The sequence below is a fragment of the Rattus norvegicus genome, chromosome 8 (genome assembly GCF_036323735.1).
Source record: "Rattus norvegicus strain BN/NHsdMcwi chromosome 8, GRCr8, whole genome shotgun sequence".
NCBI lineage: Eukaryota > Metazoa > Chordata > Mammalia > Rodentia > Muridae > Rattus > Rattus norvegicus.
Window position 1 is genome coordinate 54,920,158 of NC_086026.1, and position 21,296 is coordinate 54,941,453.

Below are 21,296 nucleotides of genomic sequence, written 5' to 3' on the forward strand. Positions count from 1 at the left end.
CACACCTGTACTCAGAGCACACTCTATGACAGACATCATTATAGCCACAGATACACTGAAGAGTCAATACACCTCATCTTTGTGACATTAGGTTCCTCTGGGGAAGGTGTTCAAACACAAAAGTAAACTCTATAGAATGTCAAAAGCCAAGGAATAAAAATCAGAGGCCAGAATAACTCACTAATAACCCACTTATCACAGCTAAAAGCTGTTTCATAAAGAAGGGACCTCTCCTCAAGGACATGACAGGAGAGGGACTAGAGTGACAGACACGAGTCTGGGAAGAACAGCATAGAAGGCTCTGTGAGAGGATGGGTTCTGAATCTGAGACTCAAGGTCACAGAGGGCCAGGGTAGCCATAAAGTCCTAAGGGTTCAATCCAAAAAAAAAAACGGGAGCTTTTCAATGTCTGGGCACAGAGTAATGATGGCTCTAAGAACAAAGACATCTCCAAGTGTCACTGTGTCTTTGTCCTTGGCCCTTCCCCTGGTACACAGGCACCAAAGAAGGAGCTGCAAAATGGAATCATCCGGGGATACCAGATTGGCTACAGGGAGAACAGCCCCGGTAGCAATGGGCAGTACAGCATTGTGGAAATGAAGGCGACGGGGGACAGCGAGGTCTACACGCTGGATAACCTCAAGAAGTTCGCTCAGTACGGCGTGGTGGTCCAAGCCTTCAACCGGGCCGGCACGGGGCCCTCATCCAGTGAGATCAATGCCACCACCTTGGAGGATGGTGAGGGAAACCACAAGGTTGGGAGCAGGGGGTCAGGTTCTGCCAGACAGACCCAGGGCCTGGGCCTACAGTGATGCTATAGGCAACACGAGCTTCCGGGGTGCTCTCCTTTGTTCTCTACTGCAGTGATAAAACATGGCCCAAAAGCAACTTGAGGGAGGGTCAGTCTCATCTTACATTCCCATGTCATGCTCCATCACTGAGGGAAATCAAGGCAGGATCCCAGAGGCATCAACCAAAGCAGGAGCCATGGCTTTCTCTCTAGGACGTACTCCGCATGCTTTCTTGTGAAACCCAGGACTGTCTGTCCAAAGGTGGCACCGCCCACAGTGAGATGGCTCCTCCCGTATCAACCACTAATCAAGAAAATGCTCCACCAACTTATTTACTGATGGGGACAATTACTCAACTGAAGGTCCCTCTTCCCAGAGCCTCTAATCTGTGTCAAATTAACAAAACCTAACTAACACTCTTGCTACCCCGCCCCCCATCTCCTCTTACTGACTGGCTCCCAAGGGGCCTTGATCCACTCAACAAATATAGCCTGAGCCCATGAGACCACTCTCTACCCCTCACTTGCTGATGGCCTGCCCTTGGCCTACTGTAGGACATTAGCCTGTCTATCCATGTCTCCCCATTCCTGTATCTCTCTCCTTCCTTCTGGTCCCCTATCTCCTCTCTGACCAAGCTTTCCCCTCATTCTAGATTCAGTTTCTCCTTCAAAAAAAATGTAGATGTGCCCAGTTACCCTTTTTCTTCTAGGCTGCAATGTGTCCCCATCTGCTTTTAGGGTGCAAGACGATATCATGGAGTTAAGAAACTCTAACCGCTGGTTGGCAGAAGGATTTAGAGCCTGGTTCTTAAAAACATAGCCGAATGAGGGAGCATACATCTTTAGTCCTTGGAAAGCAGAGGCAGGCAGACCTCTGTGAAATGAAAGCCACCCTGGTTTACACAGTGAGCTCCAGGTCAACTAGAGATACATAGTGAGGCCCTGTATTAACTAAATAAACCTTAGCATCCTGATAACTAGAAAAGCCCCCACAGTCTGATAGTAAATGAAAGTGCCCATATTCTCCAGAGATGGGGAAGAACAGGAACATGTCCCTGGTCCACACACAGGAAAGATATCAGCTGGGGCCTGACCCTGCATTAGGTTCAGATAGGAGGTAGGGTCTTGACACCTCCAGAGGAGGATTCAGGCAGTCAGTCTCTGTCTCTGTCTCTGTCTCTGTCTCTCTCTCTCTGTCTCTCTCTCTCTGTCTCTCTCTCTCTGTCTCTCACACACACACACACACACACACACACACACACGCCTAGAAAGCAGAATCAAGGAGATGCAGAAGAGTCTCCAAAGCTTCTTCCTCCATCCCAATTGAAAATGGGAGGTAGAATGAAAACTGTCTGGATCTTGAGTCTACTTTTCCCAGAAGAAGAGGGTGCGGTGCCCCTGCTGAAAAAATCCAAGCACTCCATCACTGTGGGGCCAGGCCCTGAGCTTAGGTGTGCTCTCTCCTCTTCCTTTCTGGAAGTGCAGCCCCACTGAGAGGGAGTCGGGCCAGAAACCCTGCAGAAGCTTGTCCTCACCGTTCTGAACCTTGGCACTGTCTGGACCTTTCACATGCTGGTTTCTAGGCCTCCGTTCCCAGATTCTTCTCATTGTTCTAGGGTACAGCTGAGCTTTGGGATGAGCTTTGGGACCCCAGATCTGAGTGGGGAAAGGGGGAGGAAAGGCTGACAGGAAGCAGAGAAGTGCAGAGAGCCTGGAGGGGCACGGTCACACTGTCCTGGTCTCCGAGCTTCTCCCACAGACCTGGCTGGGCTGAGGAACACCAGCTTGTCACCTTCCGGGCTGAAGTATCAATGCAGGTGGTGCCTTAGCTCAGGAGTGTGGAAGCCTGTCAGTGTTCACTGGACCCTAGAGCTCTTTGTAACAGGGACTCCAAGGTGATGATGATGCAGAGTGCGGGGGCAGCTGCTGCTGGGTCAGAATTCCCAGAGTACAGCCAAGACTGGCAGCAGTTAGGTTCCCTATCTAGTTATAGATAAAACAGCCACGATGAATATCCAAGCTGGAACCCCTGCTTCCCCTGTGCTTGGGAGCAAGACACTCCAGGAAGGTCTGTCTGGAGTCAGTGCCCAAACCCAGAGCCCAGGCCAGCCTGCCCCACCCTAAACTCTCATCCTTCATCCCTCATCCCCAAACAGTCCAGACCAGGACCTCAGAGGAGGAGAGCCTCTGTCGCACAGACAGGGCCCTTGGAGTTTCCGCCAGAGAGGACTCAGCTCGGGCTGTAGAGTCCTTTTCTAAACAAAGGAAGAGAGGGGAAGAAAGTCTCCCCGTGCAGTTGCTCAGCAGTTCTTCATACTTAATTAAGGCCCTCGTTAGCCTGTCAGATCCTGATCGTTTTCTGGCAATATCAGCACTCCTCCTGGGGTATTCAAGGGCCCCTGCCTTAGCAAGAGTGTCTTTTCCATAATTGTATTACCTTCATTTTGTTCGAACGGGCGATCTGTATTAGTTTATTACACTGGGTCCCTAATTACATGGTGCTTATATTTTTACACCTAAGTAATATGAAACAATAATCACTCTCAAAGAGGATCGTTAGGATGATGTATTATCATTTAAATGCTCATAAAAATTAGAGTTGCCTCTTGTGGGGCAACGGGATCTAATTACCTTCCCTCCAGCCTCTGCCTCCTCTCTCCCGTTCACGGCAGATCAGACTTGCTCTTTCCCTCTGCCCTGGGCTCCTTGGAAGCCAGCACAAAGTGTTGCTGAAGTTCTTCTTAGCAGAGAAAAAGCCCCAGTGTTTTGCTCCCATTGTGAGAAAGGGCAAGTAGCCCACAGTTAACCCAAGATAAGGGACTTAAGAGCCACAGAGGGAGCTATCAGAGTCACGGCAAGCAATCACCCACGTTGGCCTCATGCTGTGGTTTTAGGACATCCAGACATTTGAGCATGCTCTTAAGTAGACACGGGTCAAGAAGTAACTTCCAGAAGTCCTGGTAATCTCCGTGGGAACTTTCAAACCCTATACCAAGTTCCATTGAGAGCCCCTTTCTTCTTTTCTTTCCCTTCAGCTTAGCCCCAGAACAAGGAATCCCCCAGGTCAGACCTGGGTTCAGGTCATCTATGGTCAGTGAGCACCAAGGAGCTAGCAGCCCTCAGCTAAGATACTGACTGGGACTTGATTGGCCTCCCAAGCCAGCGCATCCATTTTGTGGGCTCTCTGTTATGGCCTACTGAGGAGATGCCTGGTCTACGCCCAAGTTCTTCCCTTTCTCCTGAATGTAACAGAACCAGGACCACCTTGCCCCCTAGAAGCTGGCGGCTGAGACTGGAGAGATATCTAAGTGCTTCACTCCCTCCACTCACCTAACGCAATATCCCTACAGTGTAGGGCAACAGGGCCCAGTCTGAGACACGTACATCATGCTGTCTCTCATACCATAACTGACTAACCATTGATTCCCGCCTCTGCAGTGCCCAGCCAGCCCCCAGAGAATGTCCGAGCTCTGTCCATCACTTCTGACGTGGCTGTCATCTCCTGGTCGGAACCCCCACGAAGCACCCTCAACGGGGTCCTCAAAGGCTACCGGGTCATCTTCTGGTCACTCTACGTTGACGGAGGTAAGTCTTCTGGGAATGATGGCTGGGTCCAGGCTGATTGGCTTGTATCCCTTGGGATTTGCTCCAGGCTTAGTTAGAGCTGACAGCTCTGAGTGATTTAACAGTCCGAGAATAGATCGGGGTCCACTTGCACATGTCCTTTTTAGCCTAGAATCAGAGCCAGATCCAAGGTCGATGTCATGTACATGGTCACCTACCTGGTGATGGGGACAGTAGATACCAGCCATACCTAGACAACAGCACACACAGGAGTCATCGGGATACTGAGGCACATTCCCTTTTCTAACAACATGTTGAATTAGTCGAGGGGCAGTTGGAACACACAAGTGTATCCTGAGGGGATCTTTTCAGTGAGGGGAGAGGGTGGCCAGGATTAGTACCTGCAGAAAGCTGTCTTCATCTAGAGTTGTTTTCAGCCTGGAGTAGTGAGCAAGGAAGCAGACTTATTCAAACCTAGGGAAGCCACCCCTTGACCAAACTCAGGTGGTGCCAGGTGGGCAGGAAGCTGTGAGTCCGACTGCAAGCAGTGAGCTGGGGGCGTGTGAGGGGGCGGGGCCTAAGATGTGAGTCCAATGCAGGGAGCAACCTGGGACACGGGAAGGGAGGGGCCAAGCTCTCAGTAGCATGAGAACAGCCTCAGGAAGCCTTCTTTGCCTCAGATGCTGGCGGGTTTATGGAGTCTCAACAAACACATCGGCTTTTAAGCCCAGTAGTGTATACAAAGACCTTCCAGGACCAGGAAGTGTGTAGGACACAGAACCAGAGCCTGGGCATCCCTAACTGTGCACACAAAAGTTTCACTCACTTCAGCAGAGCTTGGATGAGTTTACATCCTAGTCCTGAACACCCTGTCTCCCAGGTTCCTGCACCCTTCCCTCTGGAGGACCTGGGGGTACGGCTCACAGCCACCTGTCCAGGTTGCTGGCACCTCCCTCCCCACCTGGACTCTGCTGGAAGAGCATCCCTGATCCATTTTCTCCTACCAAAGCCCGAAAGCTTCAGTCTTATGGCTTGCTTGACTCCTGAAGGTCTCTCAAGACCTTTTGATGTGAGATCTCAAACCACCCTGCCAGCCAGAGCTACACAGTGAGATCCTGGATCAAAAACCAAGCAAACAAATGTGACCCTTACACTGTGTCAGTGTAAGGCTCCTTCCAGCACTGCACTTGCTTTCTCTTTTCCAAGGCAACAGGCTTTCTGACTCAGCCCTCAGAGAAGACATTGGCCTCTCTATCCTCCAAACACCACTGGGCTGTTGTTAGACAAGCTGATCTTCCTAGGTCTTTCTATGTGTCCCAGACAGGTCAGCACTGCTTCCTGTACTCAGGTCTCTGCCATCCCCCTGCCTCAAAGATTTGAATCTTTGAGCATGATGTTGAACAGGGTCTCAAGACCCTGTCTACTGCACTGTCACCTTTGGTTTAAGCCCTTTGCTTATGCCTGGCTGTTAGTGAGGCACCTTGGTACAAGGTCAACTGAGGTTCAAGGCCAGCACATACTCAGGTCCTGGTAAAGCACTTAGGGAGAGATGTGGCCTAAGGACAGTGGCCCAGGTCTGCTGCCTTGCAGAAGACTATCTAGCCCTCATCCCTGTAGAGTAGAGGTCTGAGCCCAGGCTGGCAGAGGGCATAGAGCATGACATGGCCAGCCTCATGATCAGAGGCCCATCTCCACAGAGTGGGGCGAGATGCAGAATGTCACCACCACAAGAGAGCGAGTGGAGCTGCGGGGTATGGAGAAGTTCACCAACTACAGCGTCCAGGTGCTCGCCTACACGCAGGCTGGGGATGGTGTGCGCAGCAGCGTGCTCTATATCCAGACCAAGGAAGATGGTGAGTCTGAGGCTGACCTCCCACTCTACCCTCAGGAACTGACTTCCCTGGAGCACACCCCACATGTACACTACTTGTTTCCAGCCCCTATCCTGGGGGCAAGGCAAGAGCAGAATACCATTTTTTCTCTTGTCCCTTTGAGCCCTTGGAGGGTGGTTTGGAACTTGTTGACACACTCTGGGATGGATGCTAGAACATCTAAGCAACTGTCTCCTCCCTTACCAGTAACTCTGCTGTCTGGAGCACTGGGCCACTAGTCTGACAGTTTCCTCCCAGTCCACCCACGGGGCATCCTTCTGAAGCATCTGTTCCCCTGCCAGACACAGCCTACTTGCCTCTGAGTAAGGATTTTGCAGTTGGTATGGGATCAGGAATGCTACCCAGTACAGTTGGGGTTAAGGACTTGGTGGTTATCCCACTGAGGTCCCAGTGTGGTCTGGACCTTGAACTCACTGGGAGAAAAATGGAATTGGCCTCCATATGGAACTGTAATCACTAGGCTCTTCCTAACTGAGCAGAATTGGGACCAAACTCAAGAATATAGTGTGAGTCAATGCAGGCTGGAGGCTGAATCAACCCTGGAGGAACCGGCAGGGAGAAAGGTTGGGCTTCCAATGGGGGCTCAGAACTGCACAAGTCTGGGAGAGCATTTAATGCAGAAAATGGCCAGGCCTGACCCATACCCCACACACACTCTGGGCTCCTGTTTCTGGCCATCTATTTCTTCCCCACCCTATCCCAGTATTTTGTTGTTATTATATGTGTGTATATGATGTGAGTGTGTGTGTGTGTGTGTGTGTGTGTGTACACGCGCGCGTGCACGTATGCCATAGCACATGTGTGGATGTCAGAGGACAGCTTGGTGGGGTTGTTTCTATCCTTCCATCTCAGCGTGGGTTTCAGTGATCGATTCAGATCACCAGGCTTGTACTCCACATGTGTTTAACTGCTTAGACATCTCACTGGCCCTTGGTTGTTTCTTCACTGTGTGCCCTGTCCCTAGAAAGGCTACATTTTCCTGGAACACACTAGTAAACAGTACCCATCATTGGCATCACCGCTTCCTTCTTACTCGCTTGGCATATGTTTCTTCAAGGAATACAGAGACATGGGATCTAGAGTTTACCCAGGTATTTGGCAGAGATTCTGGAAGGATGAGAGTTGTGAAAGATGGGGAGGAGTTTTATACAGTCCCAGTCCAGGAGCTGGCTTGACCTGCTCTCCCTTCAGCCCCAGCTCCCTCCTCAAAATCTCAAAGCAATTCAGTGTTTCCCAACCCTCCTGCCTGTCACAAACCTTGTCACAGCTCCTTTGGACAGCTCTGGGCAGAACTACCTGCTCATGGGTAAAGGATAAACTGAGTTCGCTCACCCAGTCCAGTCCCACAGTAAAGCCTGGGACCATGCTACATGCATGGGCTTTGGAGATGATTTGCTGAGGTCTCTAAGTTTCCTGACACCTCAGTCAATGCCACAACCATGAGCATCCCCCTGTGTTTAACCAAAGGGAGACCAAGGTACCATCTTACCCTTCCAGGAACCCTTAACTATCCACCCAAAGTCACTTTCAGAGCCACACAGGAACACACACCACAGGATCCAAGTCTAGGGTGGGAGTGGGAGACACTATCTCCACCTTGAGGAGGCAGATACATGGTGTGGACAAGATCCTAGCCAATTCCACAGAAGAGCTGTCCCAGTCCTATTGTCAGCTCTCAAGCCTTTGCTGCCCACTCCCAGTTTCTGTATGACAAAGTGGGAACACGGGTTCCTCACTGAAGTAAAACAAGCAAGATGGTTAGAAAGCTCTACAGACAGCAGTGACAGCGAGGAGGAGGAGTTGCTTTGTGGCTACCAGCAGTCAATGACACAACGGGAGAGAGACTCAGTGTCCCCAAAGGGAAACCCAAGGTCACAAAGGGTGTAGCATCACATAAGTCTCAGCAGTCGTGACTTGACATGGGTGTGACGCTCTGTGTTCCTGTTGGTGGTCATTTGCCAGGGAGAGCAGACAGGTCTTTGTTCCAAGCACAGCCCCTCTGTGGGACTTCAGCTAAGTAGCTTAATCTGAAAGTCTTAAGACCGACCTGCCCACCACCCTCAGAAATTTACATTTTTCCCTAAGGAAAAGAAATTAAAATCCTTTAGATGCAACCAAAAGAAAAAGATATAAGGGACTGGGGAAATAGCTCATTTTGAAAAGATGCTTACCATACAACATTAAAAACTGAAGTTTGATCCCCACAACCCACATAGAAAGCCAGGTGAGGCAGCATACTCTTGTAATCCCGGAGTTAAAGAGGTAAAGGCAGAGGGATCCCAGGGGCTCATTAGCCAGCTAATTCAGCCTAATTGCCAAGCTCTGGGTCCCAGTAAGAGAACCTATGTCAAAAACCAAGGTTGAGGCTTCCTAAGGAACAGAACCACCCATGCTTGCCCTCACTCAGGCCTGCACATTCATGCATCCATGTACAAGCACACACATGAACATGTACACACACAAAAGAACCAAGTCCAACCAACACACCCCTGGAGCCAAGCACAGGCTGAGTTCTGCACTTAGGAAAAGAATGTGGCTTCTATGTTTGCAATTTTCTTCTTTTTTTATTTTGTAAAAATGATTTTATGTGCGTATTTTTATTTTATGCATATGAATGTCCTACCTGGGTGAATGTATGTACACCAGGTGTGTGCAGTGACTGCAGGGATCACAAGGGTCCGCGGACCCCTTGGAACTGTAGTAACATAGTTTTGAACTGCATTGTTGGTTCCACGAAGTCCAAGTCCTCCTAATTGCTCAGCTGTCACTCCAGGCTGTCTTGGTTAGACTTGGTTCTTGAACAACAGAACCTCTTGTTCATTCCTTGCCTTCCCTGTGGAAACCAAAGCCATAATAAGCTTCGTACTCGACTGCTTTAAAGGCCTTCAGCTGAGGAAGGAGCAAAACTAGAGCCATTCTGGGAAGAGGGAGATAACCCTTGTTGAGCAGAGTCGGGTTAAAGACCAGGGACAGAAGCCTGTGTGCTGCCTCTATGCTGGGACAGCAGCTGGTAGGGGAAGGAGACAGGGGAGAGGAGCTGTGAGCCAGGAGACTCATGTCTACCTTCCCTGCTGAAGGCAGCCAGAAACCAAGTGATTTTTTTTTAAATGTCGGCCTAAAGGTTATCATACTGTTGACAAGAGAGTCAGTTACTGGGCCAGGACTCCAGGGAAGACCAGGACTCAGGAAGAGAGCCTGCTGTGAAGCTGCACTTGCCCTAAGGGACATTATCTGTATCTTGAGGCCATGACTGAGACACTGAACAGCGCTAGAAGAACACAAATTAGAGACCAGGGCCTGCTGGGGAGTTTAAGTCTGTTTAGTGAATATCACTCTCCCTAAATCAAACCTGTGAGGCACAAACACTCCTTTGAGCCCATGAATAAACATTAGCCAAGGGTACACGTTTCTCTCAGGCCTATACTTTGAATAAAAGTGTCCAGGCAAATGAAAGACACCAGAATTGCTTGTATCCAGGATGTATCTTCTCTTTGGGTAGATGGTAATCATGGGAATTCTTACATTACTGGTACAGTTTGGCAAGTGTTATGTATGTCTGGCACACAATAAAAATTAGTGGTGCAGAATCAGCAAATAAAGGAAAGCCATTAGGAAAAATATACAAAGGAACATGTGAGAATCACACTTGAAATGATCAGACATGGACTTTATAATTATGCTTGCAAAGCTAAAAATTACAGTAAAAATATCAGATGGGGAAAAATAACTAATACCAAAATTAAGAGCTCAGTCGATGAGTTTAAAAGTGCATTAGACACAGCTAAAGAGATGCACTTTGAATTGGAAGATAAGGCAAAAGAAAAGAAGTAAATGACGTACAGATAGACAAATGCTTAGAATCGTGGTTCTCAACCCATGGATTGTAACCTCCAAAGACCATTGGGGTTATGACTCATAACAGTAGCAAAATTACAGTTATGAAGTAGTAACAAAAATAACTTTATGCTTGGGGGTCACCACAACATGAGGAACTGTACTAGAGGGTTGCTGCATTAGGAAAATGGAGAAACACTAGACTAGAAAGTAAAGATGACCAAGCAAAACACACAAATTATCTCTGATTAATTATCTTTAAGTTTTAATGTGCATACATATCAATCAGGAATCATATTAGAACCCAGAGTGTGGTTCAATTGGCCTAGGATAAGAACTGAGGTTTTCAAATGTCTAACACATTCCCAGCAGATGCCCATGCTGGTTGATGGACTATTCTGAGTATCAAGGACATAGAGACGTGGAAGGCAGTCCAGAAAAAAAGGAGAAAGAGAAGTGAGCAGGAGATAATATTCATAAAATGTCTTAAGGATGATAAACACTATCAAGCCAGAAAGCCAAGATGTTCTAACTCTGTAGTTGGCGACCTAAAGAATTACACCGTATAATAAAGCAGGAAAAGGGACAGCAGGAAGGAGGGATGGAGAGAGAGTGAATGAATGAATCTTAGAAGCCACCAAAAGGAAGAAAATCTGAAAAGAAGCAATGGTAAGATTGTCAGCCAACTTGTCAAAACTGTCGGAAGCTGAACCAGCTTTAAAGAGAAATACCAGTTATATGCAGGGGAAGCATCATGACCCGTGACGCTTCCCATGGACTCTGCCTCAAGATGAAGGTGAAATGAAGACAGGCTCATTCAGAGAGCTGGAGACAGGGCTCAGCAGTTTGGAATACTTTCGCTCTTACAGAGAACCTGGGCTTAATTCTCAGCACCCACATCATGGCTCACAACCAGTTCCTGAGAACCTTACGTCCTCTTCTGACTTCTACAGGCATGCACATGCAGCCAAAACACTCATAAACATAAAATGAAGGGAAGAAATCTAAAAAATAGATAATGTTTTTATCAAGACATCTTCATTCCAGCAATGGCTAAAGGAATTCATCGCCAACATACCTGCCCTGGAGAAATATTCAAAGGTATTACTGCTCAGCTAGAAAGAGAAGGATCCCAGATGGAAACTCAGTGATGCAGCCAGCAAAGCAAAGCAATTAAATGGGGAACATATGGGTCAGTCTAGATTAATACTGACTGTATAAAATGGCCGTAATGATGATGTATGCACAGAAAAGTACTCAACAGTGGCGTACAAACCGGGATAGAGCGTATGAAATCCTCGATGTCTTTGCATTGTCTAAGAAGAAAAGTACCAATTGATATTGATCTTTGGTAGATCGAAGACTCACTTAGTGGTCGGGTGTGGTGCTCCATGCCTGTTAACCCAGCCCTTGGGAGGCTGGAAGAGAAAGAACCTAAGTCTTAAGCTAGTGTGGGTTACAGAGTCCTTATCTCAATGTTTTATATTTGAAAAACCGCTGAAAATAAGTCAGGCTAATAGGAAATGCTATATTATTTATATAAATGCAAATATATTATATATAAAGAAATTCATATATACAGAATTTCTCGTATATATACATATATGCATATATATATATGAGTACTTTGTGTATGTATGTGCACTATGCGTGTTTCTAGTGACAGGGAAGTCAAAAGAGGGCATTGGATCACCTGGAACTGAGTTCTGGAGGTTGGAAGACACCTTTGATGCTAGGTATTGAGCCTTGGTCCTCTGTAAGAGCAACAAGTGCTCTAAACCACTGAGCTAGTTCTCCAGGCCCGAGAAGGATCATTTCCAAAATACTCAATTCAAAAGAAGTCACAAAAGCAAAGAAAAAGGAAACCTAAGAAGTGAGACAAGTAGGAAACACTTATAAGAGGGTAAGTTTAAACACAAATGTACCAGTTATTGGTTAAAGGTAAACAGAGTAACTTCTCCAATTAGAAGGCAAGGTCGATCAAGCTAAAAAAAAAAAAAAAACCCAAATGCATACTGTACAGAGGACATGAGGATGTATGAAAGGGGGATGGAAAGACGGCTTACTGGGTAAAATGCTTGCCAAGCAAGGCTAAAGACTTAGTCTTGAATCCCCAGACCCCATGTAAAATAGTTCATCCATAAACCCAGAACTCCCATGATAAGATGGAGAAGCCCCAGAATTTCCTAACCTCCTATCCTGGCATACACTCCAGTGAAAGAACAAAAGAAACCCTGCTTTAATCTAGGAGAAAGGTGAGGATGGACACATGCCATATGGCATATGGGCATGTGCACACACACAAGATAGTGCACAGAGGTGAGTTTGAAATGAAATGATAGAAAAGTAAAAAGTATAGCATGCCACCTCTCTGAGACTAGAATATTAATATCAGACCCAGGAAACAAAAGAAGGGCATGTGGTTACAAGACTCCTTCTTCTAGGCAGAGAAACAAGCATGATGGGACATATTTGTAGTCCTAGCACCTGGAAGGCAGAGGCAGGAGGATCATGAATTGAAAGCCAACTGGTGAAATCTGATCTCAAAAAATCAGATAGATAAGTAGAAGATAGATAGATAGATAGATAGATAGATAGATAGATAGATAGATAGATAGATAGATGGATGGATGGATGGATGGATGGATGGATGGATGGATGGATGGATGGATGGATGGACGGACGAACGGATGGACGGATGGATGGATAGACAGACAGACAGACAGACAGATAGATATTGTAGATGGATAGATGACAGGTAAATATATACATGCATGCATGCATACATACATACATGCATGCATACATACATGATAGTAAATAGGTGATAGATAGATGGTAGATAGACGATGATATAGAAGTAGACAGAAAAAATAGACAAATGCATAATTGTGAATTTAACGCACGTCTTCCAATAACTGGGAGAAAGTGTGCAAAGACACACAACCTCACTTACCCCAGAGTCATCCATACACTTTTTGCACCTCACAACCACAGCAGTTCCTGACAACAGGATACTGCAGCCAAGAAGGAGGACAAGGCCAAGGATGCCTCTCAGCCTCTAGGTTCTGCTTCTGGATGGGTGCTGCTCCTGAAGAGCATCGCTTTGATTGGTCCCGAATCACTGACCACTTCCTTTGGAGAAGGAATCACTGTGGCTCACATGCTGAGAGCTGGCAGAGAGAAGGCAAAAGCCGTGACTCTCGCCATCTACTGAGAGTCTTCCGTGCAGTACCAATGTTCTGGGTGCTTTATTTTACTTAGCATTAATTCTCACCAAACCCTTCAGTGGGATTCTCATCTCCACGTGGATGGAGTCACTGAGGCTGGGGGAGGCATGGTAAAGATTAAATAGGGTACAATTACTACCCCCAAAGGAACATAAAAATAGCAGGGATGGGAAGAGAAGAGAGCAACAGAGTGGAGAGAGAAAGGTGGGAAGTGTGGCTGAGACAGAAAGGTGCCATTCTCCCAGGGAGAGCCCTGAGCCTCCAGTCACTCTGGGCAGGCTCAGAGAAGAGGCATGGCCACCCCGAGTCTGTACGAGCCTCTGGGGTGGATTTCTTAGTTCACTTGCCAGATACAGTTCCCTGCAAACAGAAAAGACCAGCACATAAGACAATATACCCTGGGCACACAGCAAAAGCAGTTCCTGGTCCCAGCCTAGAGGAACTCACAGGCCTAAAAGGGCAAAGTAAGCAGTATCTGTGGGGTGGGGTGCCCCACGAGGGTCTGCCACTAGTCAGGGCACTGGGTGCAAGGACTAAGGTCAGAGGAAACAGATGCATTTGTCCTGTGTCCATTCCCCTCTGGCCAAACACTTGTGAAGCTGGCCCCTTTGCCAGCCTCCACCTCAGAGCCTGTCACATCCCCTCATGATCGCCTTGCCCTCCTGCCTGTAGGCCATGTTCACCCCTTCTTCTCTAGCCCAAAGCTCTGGGCCCGCCCTAAGAGGCTCCCTAAGACTTACTCACTCTCCCTTCCACCACTGTTTCCCAGGAATGAACTCTCTTCTCTTAGACTGACCAAATCTTCTCTCTACTCAGTTCCAGGCCCCCCTGCTGGCATCAAAGCTGTCCCTTCATCAGCTAGCAGTGTGGTCGTGTCCTGGTTGCCCCCAACCAAGCCCAATGGGGTGATCCGAAAATACACCATCTTTTGTTCCAGCCCTGGGTCCGGCCAGCCGGTAAGTGGTGAGGGGGACAAGGGAGCAAGTCTTTTAGGGGACAACACATCAGTCAAACTGTGGAACTTAACTGTGCTTTTCTGTGACTCATAGTTTGGAATGGTTGCTGGGCAAGATGGCTCACTACGGGGGTTGGGGATTTAGCTCAGTGGTAGAGCGCTTGCCTAGGAAGCGCAAGGCCCTGGGTTCGGTCCCCAGCTCCGAAAAAAAGAACCAAAAAAAAAAAAGATGGCTCACTAGGAGAAGGTGCTGTTAAGCATGAGGACCTGAGTCTAAGGCCTAGGACCCACACATTAGGAGATAACCTACATCTGCAATATGTTTTTTTTGACACCACACACACACACACACACACACACACACACACACACACACACACACACACACACCCCACGATATGTATGTGCCTCTCCCAAATAAGTAAATAAATTTAATAAAAAATACTTTTTAAGTATGGGTACTGGTTACCCCAAAATGGATGAAACCTTGTGTGCTAACCATCGTGGGCCAGGCATCTGCTGTAGAATCGGCAAGCTTGTCACAGCTTTGGAGCCCCTCTAGAACCATATGAGTCACAGCCAAGCAGACAGAGAAAGAAAAGCCACTTAGCTCTGCTCTTCCAACCTGCTGACCCCAAGCACTCCCATGGCTGGTCCAGGGACGCCGGGAGTACGTGAGCTTTCATTATAGTCTTCCAGGTTTGGAGGCAAACGCTGGGCCTCTACCACAGATGACTGCCACAATATAGAGCCAAGCAAGGAGGATGGGTGGGAACAGGATAAGGGTAAGGGCATCTCTGACCAGGACCTGGACTTCAATGGGGGTGAGAGCCTAAGAGTCTTCAGTATATTCCCTGATCCGGGGAGATGGGTACCCCCGGGCAGAGGTACAAGCACCAAAGTCAGACTTCTCCTGGGAGTTCAGAGAGAAGAGAGAGAGGATGGGGCAGGCAAAGCGTTGCATATGCCCACAGCCCATAATATGCTTTCTTCTCCTCTCCTTTTCTGATACCCAGCTAAGTGTCTTCTCTGCAGCACATCTATCCCTGGGACAGGAGCAGGGGGAAACCCCTGCCCTTGGCAGCTCCAGTGGTTAGGATCAGCCTGTGAGAACATCTTGGGGGTTTAGGGGAAGTGCATCAGGCTTAGGGCTGGGGAAGGAGCAGGAGGAAGTGTTGCCCTCGATGATGGCAGCTCACCATCAGCCACAGATCTGCATGACTCTGGGCCAGGAATGCTGCCTGTAGCTGCTGGGCCACTGTCACCCCTCCCTCCTCGGATTTCCTGAACCACCCTTCTGGAGTGAGCACCTCGGCTCCTCAACATGGAGTCCAGGAGTCTCTTCCCAGAGAGCAAGCCCACTGTTTCATAAGCGTCCTCACTGTCTTCATGGGCACTGCCACATGCAACATAATGCTGGCAGCATGCCCACATGGTGGCTCTCAGATGGGACATTAGAGCACCCCTAAAGACCCTCCGATGCGTCTCCATTACCACCTTGTCTCCCTCCACTCTCCCAACTGCACGGCTTAGATGAATGCTGCCTCTCTCAGCCTTCAGTGTGGGTGGAGCCCTGCTATAAACCTGGTTCCTATCACTCAGTACTGCTTTGTGTCAGTGACGTCCATCAATGGTAGGGGGCATGGGAAGAGCTCATTCTCGCTCTTTGCTTTGGCTTTGGAGTACATATGTGCGTGTATTCCTGTGTTTCTGCATGGTGCCATCCACTGACACCCTAGGTGGGGGCTTGGGGTGTGTGGTCTTCTCTTGGAACTTATCACGCTTTTTTCAGAGTGGGAATCTGGGAGAGGACTTTCTAGGGCATGAGTTCTGCAGATGATACAGGAGAACACTATGCTTCTGCTGGTGTTATGCCAGCTGTGCACACATACACACACATATGCACACACACACACACACACACACACACACACACACATGTGCACACTTGGGGGCCGAGTCTGGTTGCTCTGCATTAGCATAGACCCTTGGGATTGGCCGATTAATATTTTCAACTTGTCCTCTTTCCTCCCCCGCTTCTCCCCTGCCCCTTTTCTCTCAGTTCCCACAACACCAAACTGTCCATCATCCTTTTCCTACCATGCCTTTGCTTTTGTTGAGTCCTACTGGGACCTATTTCTCCATCACCTAACTGTCTGTGGACATTAACTGTTGGCACAGCTGACTGCATTGGTCTCAGAGGCCCCAGAGATGGTGAGAGCACTGTCTTTTCATCTCTGGATTCCAAGCTGTGGGACACTTATCAAGAATATCAGAGTCACTGGCGCATGTTTGATGGTTGAATATCTAACACCTGGCCACTATTACAAAGTCCTAGACATGTGACGTGTTCCCTTTCATAGCTGATAGGAGAAGGTAGCCATACTCTAGTTTGGCCTTTACAGTCATTTCCGCCTCTCATAATAAAGTCTTCCTAAGGGACCAGTCCATGGAGGCCTCCTGATTAACTCAGGCTAAGGGAGTGTCCAGTGATTGGTTGGGATCCTGTCCCAGGTGTCAGTGGTTTCTGGTCCCCATCCCCTCTCCTACTGCTAAGGACGCTGAGACCGTGTCAGTCAGCTTTCTGTTACTACGAAACATACCTGAGCGAGTCACTTATGAGGAAGAGAGGTCTGTGGTGACTCACGGCCTTGCAGGTTCCAGCCATGAGCAGTTGACCCCATGGCCTGCCTCTATGCCATCGGTGAGGCGGCTCTCACCATGGCAGGGAGTAAGTTGTGGGAAGAAAGATGCTTGCAGCTGGGAGGGAAACAAAGGACATTCATCACAGCCTACATAGCAAGACCTGCCTGAAGGTCGAGAGAGAGCAGGGGGAGGACATCCCAACCATGACGTAATCCCTCCAACTGGGTCCCACCTCTTAAAAGTCCCGCAGGCTTTCAATAATAGCACCACAGGCTGCAAACCAACTCCTTAAAATGTGGGACATTCAAGATCCCAAATGTAACAGAGACCCTGTCCCAGCCTCTTTGTGTGCTGAGCGTAGAAGAACCCCCTCTTTCAGGAGAGACTTCCATGGGAGTGTATCACAGTCTATACAGAGCGATGAGAACTTCAGTTCAACTACATGGGGAGATTGGGAACTGAGGGGAGGGAGACAGGCTGAGCTCAGCGAGGTATGGGGGAGAAATACAGTCTCCATTAGTGGCGGTATTGCCAGTCATTTGTAAGAAGTCTGATCTGGTGCTAGGGATGGTAGCATACTCACATGCAAGAAATGTGAAACCATGGTGTACATGCAGGCTTAGAAGCAGGTGGCTAAGAGACTGGGGTGCTCATACACACTGGCGTATGCATCTGAACATGCTCACACAGATGCATGGCTCACGGTGAATGACTGGGGGGCAGCCAAAGCTGCATCAGACAGGGTGAAACCCTACCTCAGTAGAGTGGCCGTGTTTCTCTTTTACCAAAAAAAAAAAAAAAAAAAAGCCAGGGCCAACAAAATGGCTCAGTGGGTAAAGGTGATTGCCACCAAGTCTGATGAGTAGAGTTCAGTCCCCCAGAAACCACATGGTGGGGAGAGCCAACTTCTACAAGTTGTCCACTGACCTCCGCATGTGCACACATGCATTCACACACTAAATAGATAAATATATAAAGTAAACAAGTAAATAATAGGGCTGGAGAGATGCCCCATTGGGCAAAAAGGCTTGCCATGAGAGCCTGACAACTTGAACCACAGTAGAGGGACAGAAGAATTTCCTGAATGCTGTACACACACACACACACACACACACACACACACACACACATAAATAAGTGCTATAAGAAACTCAAGTGCAGAAAAAGGCAAAAGGCAAAGTTTTATTAATATGTTCTCTCCCTAATAAACAGCCCTCCTCCTGTAGCCTGGGCTGACCTCGAACTCCCTTTTAGCTCAAGAAGGCTTTGAACCTCTGACCTCCCTGCCTCCACCACCCAAATGCCAAAACCACAGGCATGTACCACACAACACCAGGCCTAACTTTCTAGTCCTTAATCTGCACAGAGATTATGGAATTGGGGTGGGGCTTTTTACATAATATCAAAATAGAAGTTTACATATTATATCTTTTTCATATACGAGTTTCAACTTATGAAGGTTCTTTTCTGTATTCTTTTCTGGTTGTCATGGGATTTTGTTGTGGTTGTCATTGAGGGCTTTTGTTGTAGGTTTTGGTTTGGTTTGTTTTTCAAAACAAGATGTCACATATCCCAGGCTCTAAGGATGTCTTCGAGCCTTTAACCCCAGCACTTGGCAGGCAGAGGCAGGCAGATCTCTGAGTTCAAGGCCAGCCTGGTCTACAAAGCAAGTTCCAGAACAGCCATGGCTACACTCTACCTTGAAAAAAGTTAATAACTTTTGATCCCTCTGACTTCCAAGTTCTGAGATGACAAGCATGGCACACACACACACGCACTCAAGTGCACACACACAGACACACACACAGACACACACACACACACACACACACACACACACACACAGCACAGTGCTAGGCATTAAACCAAGACTTTGTGCACACTAGTCAAGCAGTCTACTGATTGAGCTAAGTTACATCTCCAGTCCACCAGATGTTCAAAACACAGTCTTGAGTGGCACAACCTTTTCTACAAGGCCTCCCTCCTTCCTATAAGTATCACTTCACTTTCACCCTTGTAAATAATACTCCTGTGAACCTTCTTCACAAAGACCCATGGACATATGTCGGTATCTCCAGGTCACAGAAGCATTCATGCTTTCAAGTCTATCTCCGGCAGCATGAAGGCATATGTGTGTGCCCATGGAGCACCCAGGTTTCTGAATATATACTGATTTCAGATTTGCATTTCATTTTTGCAACTTGGGTTTTATTTTTAATAGTTGTCTTACTTTAAATTTTCCTTCTTAGATTACTCACTGGGTTGTTTGTTTGCAAATGCTTATTGGTTGTGTTTTCTTTGAGTCCCTTTCAATTCTTATGTTCACCCTTGCTATTAGGGTTGCTTGCACTTTGCTTATTGATTTGTAAATGCTCTTTCCATATTAAGGACAACAACCACGTTCTATTGTATAAATTGCAAGTAGCTGCAAATTCATGCCTTTTAATTTGTGTTGATGTGTGATAATTTTTTGAGAACTTAAATTTATTAATCATTTTTTGTTTTTTGCCCCTATGATTAGAAAGACATAATTGTTGCCTATTGAGGTTTGGCTTTTTTTTTGTCATAGTTTGCTTTTTTCTGTAATTTTGTATTCATTCACCAAAGTCTTATTTATGAGAAATGACAGTTTGGAGTATGTAGGGAGTCCAGATTAAAATCTAGACTCTTGGTAAAATGCCGCTATATCTCTGGATATGGAGGTTCAGTACCTGCAGTCCTAGCTCAGGGGAGGAAGGAAGCTCACCATCAGTTTGAGGAGCTGAAGGCAGGCAGATCCCCAGGCTCCAGGACAAGCCAGCCTGGGCTAATGGTGAAGCACAGGACCCAGTGAGAAAGGCCATCTCAAAAAGAAACAAAACAATGTGAACAGCTTCTGAGAAAAAAATACCAAAATATTGGCCTCTGACCCACCCACACACTCACATACTCCCACGCAAACACATGCGCATACACACAGATATACAGATGTGTACACAGAGATACTCAAATGTGCACACAAAAAAAAACAAACGATCTTCAAAGGAAAGACATACTTCTGCTCTGGGTAAACACAAATGTATTCTCAAGTCCACACATGCACTTAACATCTATCCACACATACATGTATACACATGCACACACAGACACAGACACACACACACACACACACACACACACACACAGAGAGAGAGAGAGAGAGAGAGAGAGAATGAGCACAGAAAACTGTACTCCGATTTTCGAATAATTGTGCACTCCTTGCCTCAGGGTGACTCAGAGTCACAGCCCAGAAGAGGCAAGGTTGTATGATCCCAAATTTGCAAAAGAACTAAGCTCCCCGACTCCGGGAGTGGGGGGAGGGATGCTCAGGCCACATGGGTTACACACCTGGGAAGGACAGCAAAGCATCAAAACCATTGCACTGCCCTAGAGTCATGGTATGAACTCAGCAGTCCCCAGATACCCTAGCTTAAAAGGGCTCAGAGTGGCTCTGCACCTGTCCCCAACAGGAATTGTGCACAAGATTAGACACAGCATCACTCCCCCACCCCACCCCAAGAAGGGAGGAGGAACGGTGCCAAGATACCTGTGCACATTGTAAGGGTGTGTGAGCCTTCTCTCAATATTTCCCTGCAGACAACCTGAGGCCACAAAGAGGACTTTCTTTTTTCCTGTTACAAGTCCTCGGGTCCTTCTGCTCTCCCACCGGCCATGGAGAATGTCCCTCGGTGACATCCATCTCTCCCGCACATGTGTGCATCCGCACAGTCATGTGCAGGAGAGCCTGTGTGCAAGATCTCACGACGGCAGAGATAACTAATTACCAGCTCCCTCTGGCCTCAGGGCCCCCATCTGTTCCAGGAACTGTTTCCCCCCTTCCTTGGACTTGCGCCCTGATCTCAGAGGGGCCCTAGTGCTCTCCTCTCCCCCACTCCCTGCGGCTGGCCAAAAAATAAAATAAAATGAAAATCAGCCCCATCCGGCCGATGCCAGGGAAGAGGCTGACAGGAGGTCTACAAACTAGCGCTTTATCAAAAGCGCCTTCTCAAATTCATTTCAATATCTGAGCCTCTGGTTTCCAAGGCAACATAATCTTTTCATCAAAGCAACTGGTAAAACCACTGGGATCTGATATTGTTTTGTTGGCAACTTGTCAAAACTGTCATTTGGTTTAAAAAAATGTTATAGATTTATGTAACCTACAAATATATATGGTGGACCATACCACTAATAATCACTAATGAAGTACTGCCCAGTAAAGCTCTCCCTGCTGCCTCTCTACCCCTTCCTGAGAAGGAAAGAGTGTAATTAGGTGGCAGGGAAGGGAGGTGACTAAGCAGGGGACAGGCTGGAGGGCTGGCTACAGCTCTAACAAGGCAAAGGCAGTCATTTGGTTTCTCCACAGA

The 21,296-nt window shown here is 47.7% G+C and overlaps 1 protein-coding gene across 3 annotated transcripts in view; it reads left to right on the forward strand.

Moving 5' to 3' along the window:
- Window positions 1–21,296, forward strand: part of Dscaml1 (DS cell adhesion molecule-like 1) — a 316,989-nt gene that overhangs the window by 283,104 nt on the left and 12,589 nt on the right. For all 3 annotated transcript variants that reach the window (NM_001108141.1, XM_039081433.2, XM_039081435.2), the window contains 4 exons: window positions 498–738; window positions 4,229–4,375; window positions 6,052–6,207; window positions 14,127–14,266. In NM_001108141.1, coding sequence (NP_001101611.1) covers window positions 498–738; window positions 4,229–4,375; window positions 6,052–6,207; window positions 14,127–14,266 — 684 coding nt within the window. The remainder of the gene's footprint in view (window positions 1–497; window positions 739–4,228; window positions 4,376–6,051; window positions 6,208–14,126; window positions 14,267–21,296) is intronic.